General features: G+C 49.7%; 1 protein-coding gene across 4 annotated transcripts; it reads left to right on the top strand.

The window, feature by feature from the left end:
• The first annotated feature begins 1391 nt into the window (after nucleotides 1-1391).
• On the top strand, nucleotides 1392-10795 carry PIGT (phosphatidylinositol glycan anchor biosynthesis class T). 4 transcript variants are annotated; one of them, XM_081033226.1, is made up of 14 exons: nucleotides 1444-1659; nucleotides 2201-2378; nucleotides 2587-2623; nucleotides 3554-3683; nucleotides 4171-4298; nucleotides 4633-4733; nucleotides 4890-4976; nucleotides 5513-5600; nucleotides 5709-5806; nucleotides 5899-6064; nucleotides 6729-6929; nucleotides 9046-9211; nucleotides 9328-9411; nucleotides 10131-10795. In XM_081033226.1, exons 3-14 carry the CDS (start codon nucleotides 2602-2604, stop codon nucleotides 10381-10383), a joined length of 1524 nt encoding a protein of 507 aa, XP_080889352.1. In that variant the 5' UTR covers nucleotides 1444-1659; nucleotides 2201-2378; nucleotides 2587-2601; the 3' UTR covers nucleotides 10384-10795. The 4 variants fall into 4 exon arrangements, with proteins under 4 accessions (XP_080889351.1, XP_080889350.1, XP_080889352.1 ...); XM_081033227.1 differs by lacking the exon at nucleotides 3554-3683 and having other exon boundaries at nucleotides 1452-1659; XM_081033225.1 differs by lacking the exons at nucleotides 2201-2378; nucleotides 3554-3683 and having other exon boundaries at nucleotides 1392-1659.
• The last annotated feature ends 7857 nt before the right edge of the window (nucleotides 10796-18652 follow it).

The following is an 18652-nucleotide window of genomic DNA, read 5'->3' as shown; positions in this document are numbered from 1 at the left end:
TGAAAAAGAGGGGAGTGTGCAAAAAGTTTTTAACAGACGCTTCACAAAAGAAAATACATAAATGGCGGATAAACACATGAGAAGATGCTCAACATCATTAAGTACCAGGGAAACGCAAAGTAAAACCATAATGAGATACCATTACATACATACCCACATGGCTAAAACGAAAAACTCCCCAAAATTCAAAACCAATGTTGACCAGGAACTCTCATACATTGTTGGTACAAGTATAAAATGATACATTTTGGAGAAAGGTCTGGCAGTTTCTTATAAAATTAAACATACACATACTCTTTGACTACTAAATATTTATCCAAGGTAAATGAGAAACATTTGTCTGCAAGTTAAATTGTACAGCGGTCTAGTTCATAATAACCAAAAACTTGAAAGAGCTTAGGTGTCCGTCAACAGAATGGATAAACTATGGTATATTCATACAATGCAATGCTACACAGCAGTAACAAGAAACAAAATGCTGATACATGCCTTACACAAAAAAGTTTACATACTATATGATCATTTCGTTTATATGAAGCTCTACAATAGATTAAACTATTCCGTGGAGAAAAATCCAAACAGTGGTTGCCTTTGGAAGGGGTGGGGCAGGTATTGACTGGCAGGGGGGCATTAGCAACTTTCTGGGGTTTTAGGAAGTTAGGAATTTGGTTTACACAGGTATATGCATTTGTCAGACTCAGTGAATGTGCACTTCAGAGTTGTGCATTTCATTGTATGTAAATTTTACACCAAAGAAAAGTGTAAACAAAAGTTTAAATCTAGTTAATAATAACGCATGGGGAAATAGGTGGCGGGAAGTGTACTTATGTCTGCAATTTACTTTGAAATGCATTAAGACATAGATGAATGGAGAGATTTATACACCGATATGTGATAAAGCAAGTATAGTAAAATGTTAATGGTGGAATCTTGGTGATGGGGGAACAGCTGTTCATTGTAACAGGTGTTCATTCTTTCAACTTTGATGTTTGTTTGAAATTTTTCATAAGAAAAGGACCAGTCATTTGGGGGTGTGCAGGAAAGCTCTTCCACCAGAAGCTGGCTGGGCTTAGGACCGGGTACATGGAGACATCAGAAGCTGAGGGAGGCAGGAGCCAATCCCTGTGACCTCGCAAAAGTAATTAACCGTTTCCAGTCTCTGTTTCAACTATCACAGAGGCACCACAACAGTGGCGCCGCTCGGCATTATTAAGCACTTTCTCGTCGGTGGGAATACCTCAAAGTTGGGTGATCCTCAACCCAGCCTCCAGCTACACCACACGCCCATCGTCCTTCGTACCCTTCCAGTGCCTACATAGACCCACTAGTCCTGAAGGGCCTAGCCAGGCCGTTGCTCTGGTAACCACACCCGTTTCCGGGAAGGTACCGGAAGTCTCTTCTCATACGCTCTTCCTATTGGAGGCCGGCCTCGTGGGGGCGGGCGCTGTTGGGAGGCGGAAGCAGCCGCAGGCATGGTGGCGGCCGTGCCGCTAGCGGTGCTCGCGCTGCTGCTCCTGGGGCCGGGCGGCTGGGGCTATGCAGAGCCCCTACGCGACAGTCTGAGAGAGGAGCTCGTCATCACCCCGCTGCCTTCTGGAGACGTGGCCGCCACATTCCAGTTCCGTACACGCTGGGATTCGGACCTGCTGCAGGAAGAAGGTGAGAGGACGAGACTGACCGGAGAAAGATATCTGTGGCACCTGCTGGGAGTGGGTGGGGCCAACCCTCGGGGGAGGAGCCTGGTCCCTGGGTGGGGTTCTGGCCAGTGGGCGTGGAGCCGGACGAAATGGGTCCTTGGGGGAAGGGTGGGATAGTTATTGAAGAACCTCATTGTACCGTTGGTGAAACTAGAGTCCGGAGAGGGGCAGCGACCCCTGACTGCCAAGTCCAGTGCTCTTTCCGCAGCCCCAGGCTGCCACTCTACACCTTTAGTTAGAGCCTTCTCTTGACAACACTGATGATGATTTGTGGCTGTTGGCTGTTTTCATTTATACTGGGTGCTAAGCACAGTGTTAAGTTCTGTGAAAGATTACTAGGAAAAAATTAGAGGGGTAGCGAGGTAAAGGTACATTTTCAAGATCACATCGCTGGTAAATGACAGTCTGGTCTGGGATTCAGATCTCTCTGATGCCAGAGCCTGGGGTCTACTGCTTCTTTGAGGTGGCTGAGAACCCTCCCTCACCAGCTCCCCCTTCTCCAGTGTCTCATTATAGGCTCTTCCCCAAAGCCCTGGGACAGTTGATCTCCAAATATTCTCTGCGGGAGCTGCACCTGTCACTCACGCAAGGCTTCTGGAGGACTAGATACTGGGGGCCACCCTTCCTGCAGGCCCCATCAGGTGCAGAGCTCTGGGTCTGGTTCCAAGACACCGTCACTGAGTGAGTGCCCATTTTGAGTCCTGTTGCAGGCCCTGGAGGGAATGTGGCAGGGGAAGTTGTTGTTATCCTGCCACTGCCTTTGGGGGCAGCAGTTCCAGCAGGCAGCAATCTCATGGGGATAAAACTGCATTGGAAGTAAGAAATAATATTACCACTGAGTGGCATTCTTTATTGTGCTGAATATACTTCCTTCCCCTGCTACTTCCAGAACCTGAGGTGACACATGGATATCTCTACAGAGGCAGGTAACAAATAATGGCTGCTTGCTTGGATGTACGGCAGTAGAAAACTGGCAAACTGGATAACCTTTTAAAAGACGTTCATTCAACATAATAATTATGATAGTGAAAAAAATACCATAAAGGCCAAACAAAACATCGATGAGCTAGAATGCCCTGCAAGATGCCAAATCTCCGTGCTAGAGGAATTGCTTTTGTTCGGGAGGGGGTGGGCCTAGATATCGCTGTTGTACCACAATTTTCTCTTAATTCCACTATGAGAAATAAATAGCGGAAGTAGGATAAAAAAAATTTAGGGCATAATAGGGAGTGGTGGGAACGGTGGCAGGCTAGAGAGCTTGAGAGGACAGCTGCCACTCCTCTCCTGTGGATTGTTGCCATGTGGGAATAGAGGCCCGCTGTTGTCAGTCATTCAGAAGTCTGGATTTTAATGTGATAATAGTCAAATTTAAATATCACCAAGGAATTTAAAAATGTAAGACATGCTACGTGGGTCAGTGTTGTGTACACCAAATAAAACATGGTTCTGGTTTAGGCAGAGTTTTCAGACTTCCAGAGGACAATCTTTACTTAAGGTTTGAGGCTTGGAGCAGTTGAAAAGCTCTGAACAGAGGATTATCAAAACCCCCCCAGGGCAGCACAAAGTGATATCAAATGAGGAGCAAGCAATGACCCCCCAACTTGCCAAGCATTTCTCTCTTGCCTGAACGCTGGCTTCCTTGTCTTTCCCATCTGCGCTGCCCTCACTCTCTCCCCTAAGCTCATGATTGCCTATAATATGGAGTTGATGTTTAGAATTCTAGTTTTATGTTTTCTGTGATTAATAGAGAAAATTGGTTTTGATGTTTATCTAAGGGAAAAAACACCTAATTTCATGTGATTTCTTTTGTGTGTGGCAGGGAGGGGGTCCTAGAATGGTTGTTTTCCCTTGTTCAGTGAGCCTTTACAGACGGAAGACTTCCCGCCCTGAACGTAGAACCAGGACTTACTTTCCTGCCCAGGGTATTCACAGGAAACTGTCCTTTTGCCCAGCGGAGCACACCTCAGCGTGGATCAGTGAGCTGAGGTCAGCCTCTGACACGTGGGGCACATTGCATGGTGCTGTGACGCATACAGAGGTGACCCAGCCTTGCTCCCTGACCTCAGGTTGCTCACAGCCTGGTTGCGGAGCAATGATGCTTAGAACAAGATGCTGCCCCCCACGAGCCATTTCCCAGGAGGGACCTAGTGAGGGGCTTGGATGGTCAGAATGGAAACAGGACAGGTGGAGGCTGTGGTTGAGAAGGGCAGGGAAGACTTCCTGGAGGAGGGAGCCTCCTTGAAGGTGGGAAGAGAAGAGTGAGTAGGGCATTCCCAGCAGGAGCAGGAATCACCTGAGCGGAGACCTGTGGGGCCTGTCCAGAGGACAGCGAGGAGGAAGAGACTGAGCAGGAGCAGGGATGGTGTTCCAGCTCCATCAACTGGCCAGTCTGACAGTGTGGCCGCCAACTGTAGGCTTTGAGAAGTGGGCAGAGGCAGCCCCGGGACAGTGACGGGTTTGTGTCTCCATCCAGTGTGGATAAGTCTTGGAAGGAGCTCAGTAACATCCTCTCAGGGATATTCTGCGCCTCTCTCAACTTCATCGACTCCAGCAACACAGTCACGCCCACTGCCTCCTTCAAACCCCTGGGGCTTGCCAATGGTGAGAAACCCCTGGAGCCCCTTCCCTCTTCCTGTTACGTCTTGCCTAAACCTTTGCCTCCTTGCTGCTCAGCTTCCTCCTTCCTCAGCTGGGCCAGATCATGAGTCCCCTGGGTGTGCAGGTTCCAGGGGAAGGCTTCTTAAGACTGTGCTGTCTCTGCATTGCCTTCTTTCTCCCGAGGGGTGGAGAGGGTGCCGCCCCCAGCTGGGACTTTTAGGGCGCTGGTGCTAGAGAGATGTGTGGCCAGCAGGAGGGGTCACTGCCATCTCTAGAGAGTGGGTCTTGAGGAGTGGGGCCCCTGGGCCCACCCCAGATGGATTTCTGGCTCCCTCAGGCACTGATCACTACTTCCTGCGCTACGCTGTGCTGCCGCGGGAGGTTGTCTGCACTGAGAACCTCACCCCATGGAAGAAGCTCTTGCCCTGTAGTTCCAAGGTGAGGCCAGAGTGGTCTGAATGTGCATGGGTGCCCCAGCGTGTGGATGGAGTTGGCAGGTGCCCGCTCACTGCCTGACAGCCAGGGTGCATTCACAGATAACCTCTGCCCCACAGTGCAGGGCACTGACCTTTCATTTCTTCCTACCTCCTCCAGGCAGGCCTGTCTGTGCTGCTGAAGGCTGATCGCTTGTTCCACACTAGCTACCACTCCCAGGCAGTACATATCCGCCCTGTATGCAGGGTAAGTGGTGGGGAATAGGGGTGGTTACCATCCAGAGGCTCTGAGAGAAAGTGCAGGTAAAGCTCGTGGCCCAGTGTCTGTCAAGGGCTGAGCCAGTATTCGGTGGTGGATATAGTGATGATTTCTTGGGGCTCTGGCCATGCACCAGGGAAACTGAGTGGCTGCCTGGCTAGTGTTCAGTAAATCTTTGTCGTGGAGGGTAGTGGTTCAGAATGGCTATGTGGATGCAATTGCTGCCTCTGTCACTCACCAGCTGGCATGACCTTGAGCAAATCATTTCATTTCCCTGAGGCTGGTTCTCCCACCTGTCAAATGAGAATAATAGTAGTTGCAGTTCCTACAGTTGCTGGCGATGGTTCACCTGACGGATACACATAAAACTGCTGGCACGGGATCAAGTGCTCAGTAGTGAGAGGTAGCAAATCAGTGGACGGGAAGACGCGTGGTAGACGAGACTGAGTCCGGTAGGAGTCCCTGAGGCTGTGTGGTGGGGGAGCTGATATGTCCTCACTGCTGCTGTCTGGCCCCTGTGGTAGAATGCGCGCTGTACCAGCGTCTCCTGGGAGCTGAGGCAGACCCTTTCCGTTGTGTTTGATGCCTTCGTCACAGGGCAGGGGAAGAAAGGTAAGCTACCACGGCAGCTCATCTCTACCACCCATTGCCAGCCCTGTCCTGTTTCTGTGCATGAGGCCTGGTCCCAGCCCCTGCCCAACCCTGCTCTCTGCTCCTCAGACTGGTCCCTCTTCCGGATGTTCTCGCGAACTCTCACGGAGCCCTGCCCCCTGGCTTCAGAGAGCCGAGTCTATGTGGACATCACCAGCTCCAGCCAGGTACCAAGGTCTCCACGCACACACACGGCCCCCCTTCCCCAAGGCCAGCCTGCCCCTCTGCTCGCTCCTCAGCCCTGCCCCTGTGTCTCCAGGACAATGAGACATTGGAAGTGAACCCGCCCCCGCTCACCACATACCAGGACGTCATCCTGGGCACCCGGAAGACCTATGCTGTCTACGACTTGCTTGACGTGGCCGTGATCAGCAGCTCCCGCAACCTCAACATCCAGCTGAAGTGGAAGAGACCCCTGGAGAACGGTGGGTGAGGGTGGGCCACAGCAGTCTATGGAGGTGTCATCTCTTGGGGAAGAGTCACAGCCCTGCCTGTCACTGAGATAACAGGCTTGTGTGTAGACCCGGGTCTCGAGTCAGCCATCCTGGTTCTAATTCCCCGTCTTCAAAGCTCTGTAACTTTGGGCAGATTCCTAGGCTTTCTGTTGTATCTGTAGAATGGGAACAGTAATACCTAGCAGATTGGATGAGATAATTAATATAAAACAAGGAGTTTGTCCATGCATTCAATTAATCCACAAATATTTTTGAAGATGGAAGATGGATACCCTGCATTCGAGAAACAGAATGTCCGCTGGTTGAGACAGGCGTCAAACAATGAATTAATTGTGATTGTGTTCAGTATTATCCAGGGAAAGTGCAGAAGATCATGAGAATACCTGGTTTGGGCTGGAAGGGGCACGGAGCTTGGCACCTATAAGTCCTTAGGAAATAATAGTAATTCTGTCATCACCGCTGTGGGCTGGGGAGGACAGAGCTGGGTCCAGAATGCAGGTTTCCCAGTTCTGGTGGCAAAGCTCTTCTCCGTCCCCTCCTTGGCCCGGAGACTCTGAACGTGGCCGGGGCCGTGCGGGCAGGGTGGCCCTTTCGTTCAGGACCTATTAGTAACTGCTGACTTTGCTCTGCACAGAGGCCCCCCCAGTGCCCTTCCTGCATGCCCAGCGATACGTGAGCGGCTACGGGCTGCAGAAGGGGGAGCTGAGCACTCTGCTGTACAACACCCACCCGTACCGGGCTTTCCCCGTGCTGCTGCTGGACACCGTGCCCTGGTACCTGCGGCTGTATGTGCACACGCTCACCATCACCTCCAAGGGCAAGGAGAACAAACCAAGTGAGAGCCGGCCACCCCTCCTCTACCCCGTGCTCACTCTCCCTCCAGGCCGCCCCAAGCACTCAGGTCTCAGGGTAATTCCTGAAATCCGTACCTCAGAAAAACTACTGAGGACGAAAGAGTTAGGAATAATTTGAAAAATGGAAAGGGTAGCGTCACCAGTGCCCGATCTGGGAAGTCATTGATAAAGCAAAAATAATTAAAACACATAGTACTGGTGATTTTTCATTTCTTTTTTAAAAATTTTTATTAAATGTATCGGGGGGGCATTGCTTAGTAAAATTATATAGCTTTCAAGTGTACAGTTCTATAATGCATCATCTATATATTGCATCTTGTGTTCACCACCCAGAGTCAGTTCTTCTGTCACCATATAGTTGACCCCCTTTACCCTCTTCCACCGTAGGAGGGCAGTAGTTTTCCTACCTTTTCCTCTTACTCTTTCCTTCCTTCCTGGTGTCCTTGGGCACAGTCTTTTGTGATGAGTCATAGGCTCTTTCGGGTAAAGAAAGGATTGGCAAGAACAGCAGAGTATTCAGAGCCCAGACAGTAGACCTGGAGTAGATGGCTTTTGCTTTCTTGGGAGGGGTGAAGAGGTGTAGTTTTTAAAATTTTTATTTTCTATTATTTTCCTAAAGAGGAGTTAATATTTCCTGCTTTCTGTTAGGTGCCAGGCATAGCACTAAGGCACTTGTTTTTCTCTGCAGTGGAGGGAGACTAATACTACAGAAAAGGCTTCTTAGGAAGAGGGTATAGCACGTCCCACAGCCAGACTTAAAGTCTTCTGTTGTTTCCCATATTTTCAAGTCTGTGGCTGATAGGTTTACTTATTTTCAACACCACTGTACCACCTTCAACATCTCTACTTCGAACATCCTACCTATGTATTTTGTAGGTTTTTCTGTTTTGTTTTTTTTTTTTTACCTTTTGTTCTGGAAAATTTCGAACACACACCCAAATGGAAGAGTATGATCAACTCCCATGTACCCATTCCCAACTTCAGCACTCTCCAGCTTTCTATCTTTTTTTCATCTCTCTTCTCCTTCTCCTCCTTCTCCTTCTCCTCCTCCTCCTCCTCCTCCTCCTCCTCCTCCTCCTCCTCCTCCTCCTCCTCCTTCTTATTATTATTATTTTGGTTTGGTTATTTTTCTGCTAGAGTATCTTAAAACAAGTCCTAGCATCACATCAATTCACCTTTAAATACTGCAGTAAACATCTCTAACAAATAAAGGACGTTTAAAAATTATGGCCTGTTATTATCACTCCTGTTTTCCCCAGTGGTCTTAAAAATAACTTTTTATAATTCTTTTGTTTGAATTGGGATCTAAACAAAGTCCTCCCATTACATTTGCTTGATACGTTCTCAAGTTTCTCTCTTTCTAAGTAACAGGCTTTATAGAAAAATTGAGCAGAAAGTACAGTAGTTCTCATATGTTCCCTCGCCCCACCTACAGCTTCCTATGTTATTAACATCTTGCATTAGTGTGGTACTTTTAAGTCTCTTGTAACCTATTCTTTTTTATTTGTAAGTCTATTTGTTGGAGAAACTGGGTCCTTTGCTGGGTAGCATGTTCTGCATTCTGGGTGTGCCCTTGTGTCAGTGTTTAACATGTTCCTCCATCCCCTGTATTTCTTGGCTTGGTGGTTAGTATTAGAGACTTGATTAGATTCAGGTCCCAGACGTTTGGCAGGAAGACTTTCCAGGTGGTTCTGTGAATTTCCTGTTGCATCACTTCAGACACCAGCTGTCTGCTGCCCAGTGTCTGTGATGTGAACATGGAGTACCATCAGCTCTTATGTAAGACCCGGTCTCATATTAATTTTTGCTCCAAAAGACGCATTAGAGCTGATGGTCCAGCTAGGTCTGATTTTCGGGGAAACAGTAGTTGGCCGCCATGCCCTCGATAGCCTGTCTTGAACGCTCCTGGGACAGCTGCCCTGGACACATCTTTCCCCTTTTCTGAGACCCTGCTCCCTTCCCTGAGCTTGCCTGACTTCTGTGAGCTCTGGGCACCCACATCCAGGCCCCAAGGCCTCAGTAGGTAGAGCAGGAGGTGCAGATAGTCTGACCTTGGGAAAGAGGTATGGGTGACCCTTGGCGCTTGCCTGTCTCCAGGTTACATCCACTACCAGCCTGCCCAGGACCGGCTGCAGCCCCACCTCCTGGAGATGCTGATTCAGCTGCCAGCCAACTCTGTCAGCAAGGTCTCCATTCAGTTTGAGCGGGCGCTGCTCAAGTGGACAGAGTATACCCCGGACCCCAACCACGGCTTCTATGTCAGGTGGGCCCCACCCACATGCTGCTCCCGCCCTCCTGGCCCACCTTGTCTGCCGCTAACCCTGGGTGGGGAACCCGTGAGGAACACGGCTCACGGAATGCCTGCCTGCTTCTCTGCAGCCCGTCTGTCCTCAGCGCCCTCGTGCCCAGCATGGTGGCAGCCAAACCCGTGGACTGGGAAGAGAGCCCCCTCTTCAGCAGCCTGTAAGTGTGACCTCAGCTGCCTTCTTCGGGGTGGGCATGGACACAGCTGGTCCGGTTCCCGCAGCAGGGCTGGGGCTAGGTATTACCTTTCCCAAGCAATGCGGAGATTTAACGCAATCCTAATGCCACGCCTCGTGGTCTCTAGTATTCATACAGACTTTATGAAATGATTCTAAAGTGCTTCTAGAAGGATAAGTAGGTGAGCAGAGCAGTATTTAGAGCCTGCATTTCCTCACTGATTCTCTTAACAAGTGTTACTTAGTTGATCACTTATCGAATGTATTTCAGAGAACACCGGCTATACAACAGTATGCAAAACAGACTGGGCCCCCCCTGCCAATGCTAGTAGTCCAGAGGGGAGATTAGTGTTCTAGAGAGCAGTGGGTGCTCTCCGAGGCGGTGCTGGGAGTAATTGGGTGTGTTATCCAAGAAGGCTTCTCTGAGGAGATGGCCTTTAGGCTGAGACCCAGAATGCTCAGGGAGACGCAGCCAAGGGAAGGCAGAGCCCGATTCCTCTCCCTTAGTACCAGGCAGCTCTCCTTCTGTCAGGTTTGTGTATTGAGCTTTCATCTGAGATGTCTTCTGTTGAAAAGGTTTGGAGGCTAAGAAAACTTTGAAAGTCCTTACCAGCGAGCACTGACCCAATGCAGCCCAGGAGGGGACGGGGTGAGGCGGGGAGGGCCAGTGGTCCTGCCTCACCCCTCCTTCCTGACCCCCAGGTTCCCAGTCTCCGATAGTTCTAGCTACTTCGTGCGGCTCTATACGGAGCCGCTGCTGGTGAGCCTGCCGACGCCGGACTTCAGCATGCCATACAATGTCATCTGCCTCACATGCACCGTGGTGGCCGTGTGCTATGGCTCCTTCTACAACCTCCTCACCCGAACCTTCCACATCGAGGAGCCCAGCACGGGCGGCCTGGCCAAGAGGCTGGCGAACCTCATCCGGCGTGCCCGTGGCGTCCCCCCACTCTGAGACTCAACCTCCTCACGGGTGGGGCTGCTGTTTCCCTCTGGGGAAGGGTGGTGGGGACCACAAAGGCTGCTTCTGCCACTTGCTGTCCCCAGAGTTGGCTTTTGAACCAAATTGGATGAGGCCAGGGCCCAGAACTGCATGTGCAGTACAGTAGCCATGAGCCAGACGTAGCATTCAAATTTAAATTAAATTAAAAATTTCTTTCCCCAGCTACACTAGCCACCTTTCAAGGGCTCAGTAACCAAAAGTGGTTGGGGGCTACTGTATTGGACAGTGCAGACAAACGTTTCCATCACTGCAGAAGGGTCTGTTGGACAGCACTGGCCTAGTAATGGTGTGTGCTGAAGAATTTGTGTCACTGTGTGGTAGATGGAATTTTCTGGTTGTGGAATAAAACGTGGCTGCTGCCTGGGTTCTTGGCCTCCTGTCTCCTTGAGGCGTGGGAAGAGCTGCGGCTTGTTTGCTGGGTGCTGAACAGGAACTCCTACCCCCCAAACAAACTAAACACCCCTGCCTCCCCCACCTCAGCCAGAAACTCCTCTACTCCTTCCTCCCCCACCAGCCTTACCTGACTGTAATTCCCAGAACCCCCTGGGTGTGGCAGGGGAGGGTTTATGTAAGCACATCCATGAGCATGAACATGACTCATCCTCTGCCTTTTTTAGGGGCCCTGAGAACGGGTCCCCTGTCACCCAGGGTAGAGCTGGAAAGGTGGGAGAGTTGTGGTGTTTTTCTAACTGGATCATGCACCACAATCATTTGGGGCTCCTGTGAAAATAAAGCAGATTCCTGGGGTCCAGACCCTATGGATTCAGTTGATCTAGGTGTAGCCCAGCCTTTTTATCAGGCTCCTCACCAGCTTGTATTGCAGGTGGTCCTTGGACCACCCACAGGCTTTGAAACCAGGCCCATTGGATTGAAGCCTATCCCTGCTCACCTCCCCTTCTGTATATACAATCCTGGATTCCTGTAAAACAGGTCCTCAGGCGGCTGCCTCTCCCTACCCCCATCTTCTGTGTCTTCCTCTGACACAAGTGGCGTCAACTATATATGCTACTTGTAGTCTGTCCCTCCCCTCCCGCATTGTCCCAGAGTGGTTTGGCTTAGAATGCCCTGTTCCACCAGCCACACCACTCCTCAACTGCCTGTTTCACTCTTACTTACAAAACCAGATAAGATGTTCCTTCCTCTAGGAAGCCTTTTCTGATACACCAGGCTGCTGTAGATGCCCCTTTCGTCTGCTCCCACAGCTCTCTGGACTGACTGTTTCTGTTTTTGTTGTTTTTTTATTGGGGAAGGGCAACAGGACTTTATTGGGGAACAGTGTGTACTTCCAGGACTTTTTCCAAGTCAAGTTGTTGTCCTTTCAATCTTAGATATGGAGGGTGCCGTTCAGCTTCAAGTTGTTGTCCTTTCAGTCTTAGTTGTGGAGGATGCCGTTCAGCTTCAAGTTGTTGTCCTTTCAATCTTAGCTGTGGAGGGCGCAGCTCAGTTCCAAGTCCAGTTGCCGTTATTAGTTGCAGGGGGCACAGCCCACCATCCCTTGGAACCGGAAATGTTGGAACCGGAAACGTTGTGGTTGAGAGGATGCACTCCAACCAACTGAGCCATCCAGGACCTCAGTGGCAGCTCAGCTCAAGGTGCCGTGTTCAGTCTTAGTTGCAGGGGGCGCAGCCCATCATCCCTTGCGGGACTCGAGGAATTGAACCGGCAACCTTGTGGTTGAGAGCCCACTGGCCCATGTGGGAATCGAACCGGCAGCCTTCGGAGTCAGGAGCACGGAGCTCTTACCGCCTGAGCCACCGGGCCGGCCCTGGACTGACTTTCACATGTTCCTCATCACCCTGGTTTGTTACTGTCCTTTAACTTCCATTAGACTATGGGCTTCCTGGACCCACGGGACTGCCTTTCTATCTGGACCTCATGCAGCTCAGTCAGCAAATGGTAAATGTGTGAATGGTTACGGGCTATTCTGGCTTGGGATCTAGGGCCCAGGGGTAAGGATGGGTAGGGTGAGGGGCACCTATAAACCCCGCCACGTAGGAGTGCACCTGTTTTTAACACTGGTATTGGTGGTGTTTGTAGAGCCAACAGAGGGGACTGTTTAGGCTGCTTCTGAGAGGTTTGCAAGAGCCCTCAGAACTTACGAGCGATGTGTGCGCATCTGCGTGTGACTGTGAAGGGAGCTGGGGAGCTACTCTAGACCCTGGGCAAACACAACTTAATCAAGATGCTTGGACTTGAGTTTATTTCCAAAGCAGTAAATAAGCAGAGTGTAAATGAGGTAAGAATGCAGGTGGGTAGATATCAGAGCTGAGTGGTCTTGGCAGCCTGCATGAGTCAGCATGTCTGCCAAGTCAGAAAAACATGAAAAGTGGCCTGGCCGCCTTATGCACCCAGTTAGTCCCTAGAAACAGCCTCCACTGCCACGTCCTAAGTAATCTGTGCTGTGACGACGCCCCACCTCTCTAGTCTAGACCTCCTCCCTGAATTCCAGGTTCATTTACCCAACTACTGCCTGCTTGCCATCTAGACTTGGCTGTCTCAAGGCACGTCAAATTGAATATCTCCAAAACCGAACTGACGTTCTCCACCCTCACCCCAGACATGGTCATCTGTCGTCGGCTCATCTCTGTCAATGGCGACTCTCGTTTTTCCAGTAGCTCAGGCCAGAGACGTTGAGTCATCTTTTGTCTCGCCCCCGCATCAACAAGTCTGTTTGCTTTACCTTCAGAATCCATCCAGAATCCAACTTCTTTTCACTACCTTCACTATCAAGTTATCAGTAAGGTCTTCTTGGCCCCTGATTTTAAGCTCCCCCAGCTACAAGCTCACTCCCTCCCTGTCCATTTCCTGTGTAGCTCTTACCACCATCTAACAGGCTATGTGTCTTATCTTGTTTATTAATTATTAAGCTCTATAAGGGCCAAGATTTTCATCTTTGGTAGCTGCAGTGTCTGGAACAGTGCCTGGCATGTAGTTTACATGCCAGTAATTGCTGAATGAACGTATGAATATCGTGCAGTAATTTTGCTGCTGAGTAAGCCAGGTCACCCAAATCCCTGTGTTCTGAGTCTTGAAATACTTGCTATGGCAGCACTGGGACAATCTTCCCTTGTCCCTGCCCTCAAGGCCTGGGCATTTACATTTGTGCTATTTGGGAGTTCTGCAAGTGTACCCTGGGCCATGGCCTTCTCCGAGTGGGTTGGCACAAGGCATTGGCATCTGGGGAAAGGGCCAGAGGTGCTGAAGGCCAAGTCAGTCAGGCCCGCAGTTAATCGTGAGGTGGGCTCTCCCCTCCCATGCTGGGGCTGTCTGGCCAGTCTGGGGGGACAGAGGGGCGCTCCTGTCCTCTGAGGGCCTCCCGGGGAAAAGAACAGCGGAAGTGGACTTGACTCAAAAGAACTTCAGTCTCCCTTGGTATTGTCCCTCCATGCCTGGGACAGCTCCTTGTGACCAACTGCCGTTCCATTTGCTGGACAGAACCCATCGACACTGTCACTGCCTGCCCACCCTGACCCTTCCAGGACACTGCAGTGGCCTGTCCTCTCTGAAGAGAGCCTGGAGAGAGCTGGCAGGAGGCTCAGGCATGTTTGGCAGCAGCTGTGCCCTGGGAGCTCTGAGGCCCACCTGTCACATGCTCTCAGAAGGCCCGGGGGAGCAGCAGGGCCCCCAGAACCCGACCCCTTCCCACCCCCAGTAACCAGGATCTGGGAAGGCAGCCTGGCGGCAGCCTTCTCTACCTTCTACCTGCAGTGGGACAAGGTAGGTTGGTAATGCATTGAGAGCTGGGTTGGGAGGCAGAGCCCCTGCCCTGAGCAAGGAGTGCTGGGAGAAGGGAGAAAGGGGCAAAGTTCATCAGCCTTGCATTTCCCAGCCTCCCGCCTCTGCTTCTGCACTTCTCATTAATGCCTCCCTGGTTTGGTCCCTGAGCTGCATCTTCCCGGAAGCATTTTCTGACCATCCGCAGCAAGCGGAGGACCATCCGCAGAGTCCTACAGTGAGCATGGCTTCATGTGAGCTCGCATAGTCATTCCTTTATTTGTTCATTCATTCATTCCCACACCCTCTGACCCATCTTGCCACCATTTCTATGTATCATCCATCCATCCTCCATCCATCCATCCATCCATCCATCCATCCATCCACCCATCCACCCACCCACCCACCCACCCACTCGTTCAGCAAATATTTGTCTAATACCTATTGTGTGCCGAGCACTGTTCTAGGCACCAGGGACACAGCAGTGAACGAGAAAGGTAATCCCGACCATCCTGGTACTCGGCGTGCCGCAGGAGAGACAGGTAATACAAGCTTAGACACAGCAATAAACACACAGTGTCATTTCAGGTAGTGCTGTGTTTCTTGAAGAAAAGTAAAGCAGGGTGAACAGGAAAAGGATGATCGAGAGCTCTCAAGTGACGAATGAGCAGGGACCTGAATAAAGTGAAGGAGAAAATGACATGAAATCGGAGGGAAGGGCATACTAGTCAGAGGGAACAGCAAGTGCAAAGACTGCAGCAGGAGCTTGCCAGTGGAGCTTGCTTGTGTTTGCAAAACAAGAAAGTCTGTAGTGGGAGCTGAGAGGGGAGGCAGGGGCCTGATGGAAGCACTTCCTGTAGGCAAGGACTCTGGGTTTTCTCCATGTGATGGGAAGTTCAGGAGTGACAAGCTCTGACTTACGCTGATTTGCTTATATACTTTTTTGGCCTCCTGGTGCACAGAATTGGGTTAATAGTTCTTGCTTCATGATCCTTTCAGCATTGGTCCATGCTTGGCCCTTTTTAGGTATTATGTCCACATGTATGCGTGTATTTCATCACAGTAAGCACCCATGACCCTACTGTACCACAGGAAAACTAGCACCTTGATAGTAACTGATTTGATGTTTAAAAGAGCACTCTGATCGCTGTGACGAAACTAGGCTGTGAGAATGGACACCAGAGGCCAACAAGAAAGCGATGGGGTCGTCAAGAAAAGGGGACTGGGGTGGTGGCAGTAGAGGTGGTGAGAGGTTGATGGAGTTTGGGATAAATGTTGGAGGTAGGCCCACCGCCAGGACTGACTTTTGGATTGAGTGTGGGGTGAATTAATCTTTGACTGCATGCATTCAAAGATTAATTCACTACCTATTCACTCGGTGCTTGCTGGTAAGTGTTTAAAATATGTTACGTCCTTTGTGAAATACACACAAACATGACTGAACATGGTCTCTGCCCTGCTCACAGCCAAGACACACAGAGAGAGAAACAAATTTAAAACACATTAGAATAAATGCTGTGATCCTACCCAACCCCCAGGGAAGTATTGATTCATTTTCCTGGGAGAGAAGGAAAGGATGGCTAGATGACCTGGCACATGGGACGTAGTTCTTGTCCCATCTCTAGAATTGATGTGAGCTACTGATTAAACACTTTGTGTGTATGTTGTTTCTACTTTAAAATAAATACTTTCAGTAGTCGTATTTTAAAAACTGTATAAGCGTCAGAGACTAGAAACTATTTTAAATACCAGTTGAAAGCTATCCTCACTTAATCTTCCAGAGCTCAAATCTTGAGTAACAGTTAAGAACAGGAAAGGGAATGGGGAAATACAGGGAAAAACTTGACCTTTCTATCTCTCTACATATTTATTCCCACCTTGAGCCCAGGGCAGCTTTGGGCTACTAGCAGGTTCCTCCTGGTGTGATTTTGCGTGATCTAGGTTGGCTCCTGGCCAACTAGAGATGTCAGGCCATCTGAGGGCTGTGGGGGTGGGAAGCATACAAGGACACCAAGGACACCACCAAGGATGGGGCTCACCTGAGAAGTCGAGGTTCTAGCTTCTAGTATTGCTGTTTCATCTTGAGCAGCAGTTTCCCTCTTAACCAGGGGAAGTGGTTGTATTAGATGGAGGCCAAGAGGAGAGGGTTATGGGGGGACGTGGGGGTGGTGCTCAGGGCAGACCCCATCTGGCATTCAAGAAATTACGTAACAATTATTCAGTCTTAAAAAGAAAGGAAATGCTGACACACACTACAACCTGGATAAACCTTGAAGACATGGTGCCCAATGAAATAAGCCAGACTAAAAGGACAAATACTACATGATTCCACTTCGAAGTGGTACCTAGAATGGTCAGACTCATGGAGACAGAAAGTGGAATAGGGGTTGCCAGGAGCTGGGGGAGGCAGGAATGGGGAGTTAGTTTTAATGGGTAGAAAGTTCCAGTTTGGAAAGATGACAAAGGGCTGGACATGGATTGTAGTGATGGTAGCACAACAGTGTGCGTGTACCCAAAGCCAGTAAATCATACACTTAGAAGTGATTAAAAAGGTAAATGTTACGTGGTATATATTTTACCACATGCAAAAACATAAAACCTGAATTCCCAGAGGATTCCTCTGGGTAGGGAGGGGAGTCATACCCTGGTTGACCAAGATTCCCTGAATTTCTATCTCTCCCCACACTCCTTTAGGGCACTGTTCCTGCTGGACAGGAAGAACCTCCCATCTCCACAGGGAGCCCCAGGCAGCAGGCGCTGGAAACAGACATGCCAGGTCCCTAAATTTCCATTCCGTCTGGCTTCCGTGAGGACCCCCTCATAAGAGGGGAACTTGTATGCTGTGTCCTCATCCATATTTTAAGGGCACAGGAGAATGAGGACCCAATAGATGGAGGGGTGAGGGTGACCCAGGATTGATCACCCATGAGAGCCGAAGAGGCTGTGAGCAATTTGTCAGGACAGGCCCAGGGTCCTTGGAGGAAGTCTTCAGGACACGTCAAGTCTTTGTTGAGCCATTGCCAGCAGGTTCCAGTTTGGGCTCAGGACATGGCTCCAGAGCAAGAAGGCGGGCAGAGCCAGCTGTCAGTCAAGACCTAGGAATGTGCAGGCATCGTCTCTGCTGCCCTTTACCTTGGTCTCTGTAAAGGAGATGACAGTCACCACCCCCCTGGCCGGCCTATTGATGACCTCGTACGAGAGCCATCAAGGTGGACTCCTTACCATCTACCACCTTGGGGATCTCCGCTTATCTGTCATCTCCCACCGTGGTCACAGCCACAGTGACATTCATCACCTCTGAACACGATCGTCCCCATCGCCATCTTCACCTGTGTCGTACCAGCACCACCACATTCTTACAAAGGCATTACTACGGCAACCAGCATTCCTTTCACCTTTACGCTCCATTCCAGCACCAACCACAGCCTTGTTATCTACACCCTGGCACCGTCCTTACTGCCGTCACTACCATCCCATGCTGACATGTCCCTGATTTCCACTTTTCCCGTCATCACCAACTCCCATCATAACATCACCTACATTCCTACCACCATCCTCACCAACACTCCCTTCACATATCCATCATCCTGTCACCTCCATTACTCTTCCCTTTTCTGTAAGAGGACTTACCTGGTTTGCAGACGCTCAAAGAAATCTCTGCGGTCCCCAAATCATTGGCATTGCCCTAGCAATCACCATCAGTAAATGCTCACACTCATTGGACTTAGTAGGTGGAAACAGCAATGGGGGGTGGGGGGTGGCTGCCCGGGCAGGGAAAGTGTGGGACAACTCCTAGGGAGCCTCTTGCTTGAGATTGGCTGCAGGGCTAAGGAAGGATGGAATTGTCACTTATGTGTCCTTATGAACTGGTATCTTTTTCCGAGCACCTTTTCTACCCCAAGCACCATGCTAGGTCTTTGTCATACTCTGCATTATTTAACCAACATATTTTACTGTCTCCACTTCACAAATGAAGAAACTGAGGCTCAGAGAGATATGGTAATTTCCCCCAAATTATAAAACCTACAAGTTCAGGCCTGAGGTTTAAACTCAGATTCAATTTCCAATCCCAGGCTCTGCCTCCTGCCGCCTTTCATAACTCGACATCAAGATGTTTGTCGTGGTCTTGTTTATCATTGCAAAAACTTATAATTTGGAAAAAATGGAAATGTTTACCAACGGGAGATTGATGGGCTACTATGCAGTCATTAAAAAGCACAGTGTTGATCTATAAATGTCAACATGGAGAGCGGTGCATAAATTTTGTTGAATAAAAAAATCACAAGATAGGAGAGCTAGTATGGTCCTGTTGATGCAAAATGTGCGTTTAAACCTATAGAATGATGATTTGAACATTTCTCACTAATCCATTTAGAGTAGTTATCTCTGGGTGGTGGAACTTCAAGTAATTTTTATATTTTAAAAATTCACATTAGTATCATTTGAATGACAATGAACAAGAATCATTTTATAACTAGGAAAAAGGTATTTATATTAAATGATCTTT

Source organism: Rhinolophus hipposideros (assembly GCF_964194185.1).
Source record: "Rhinolophus hipposideros genome assembly, chromosome: 22".
In the NCBI taxonomy this organism is placed as follows: domain Eukaryota; kingdom Metazoa; phylum Chordata; class Mammalia; order Chiroptera; family Rhinolophidae; genus Rhinolophus; species Rhinolophus hipposideros.
Note: the sequence above shows the minus strand (reverse complement) of the source record. Positions and strands in the feature narration are given on the sequence as shown.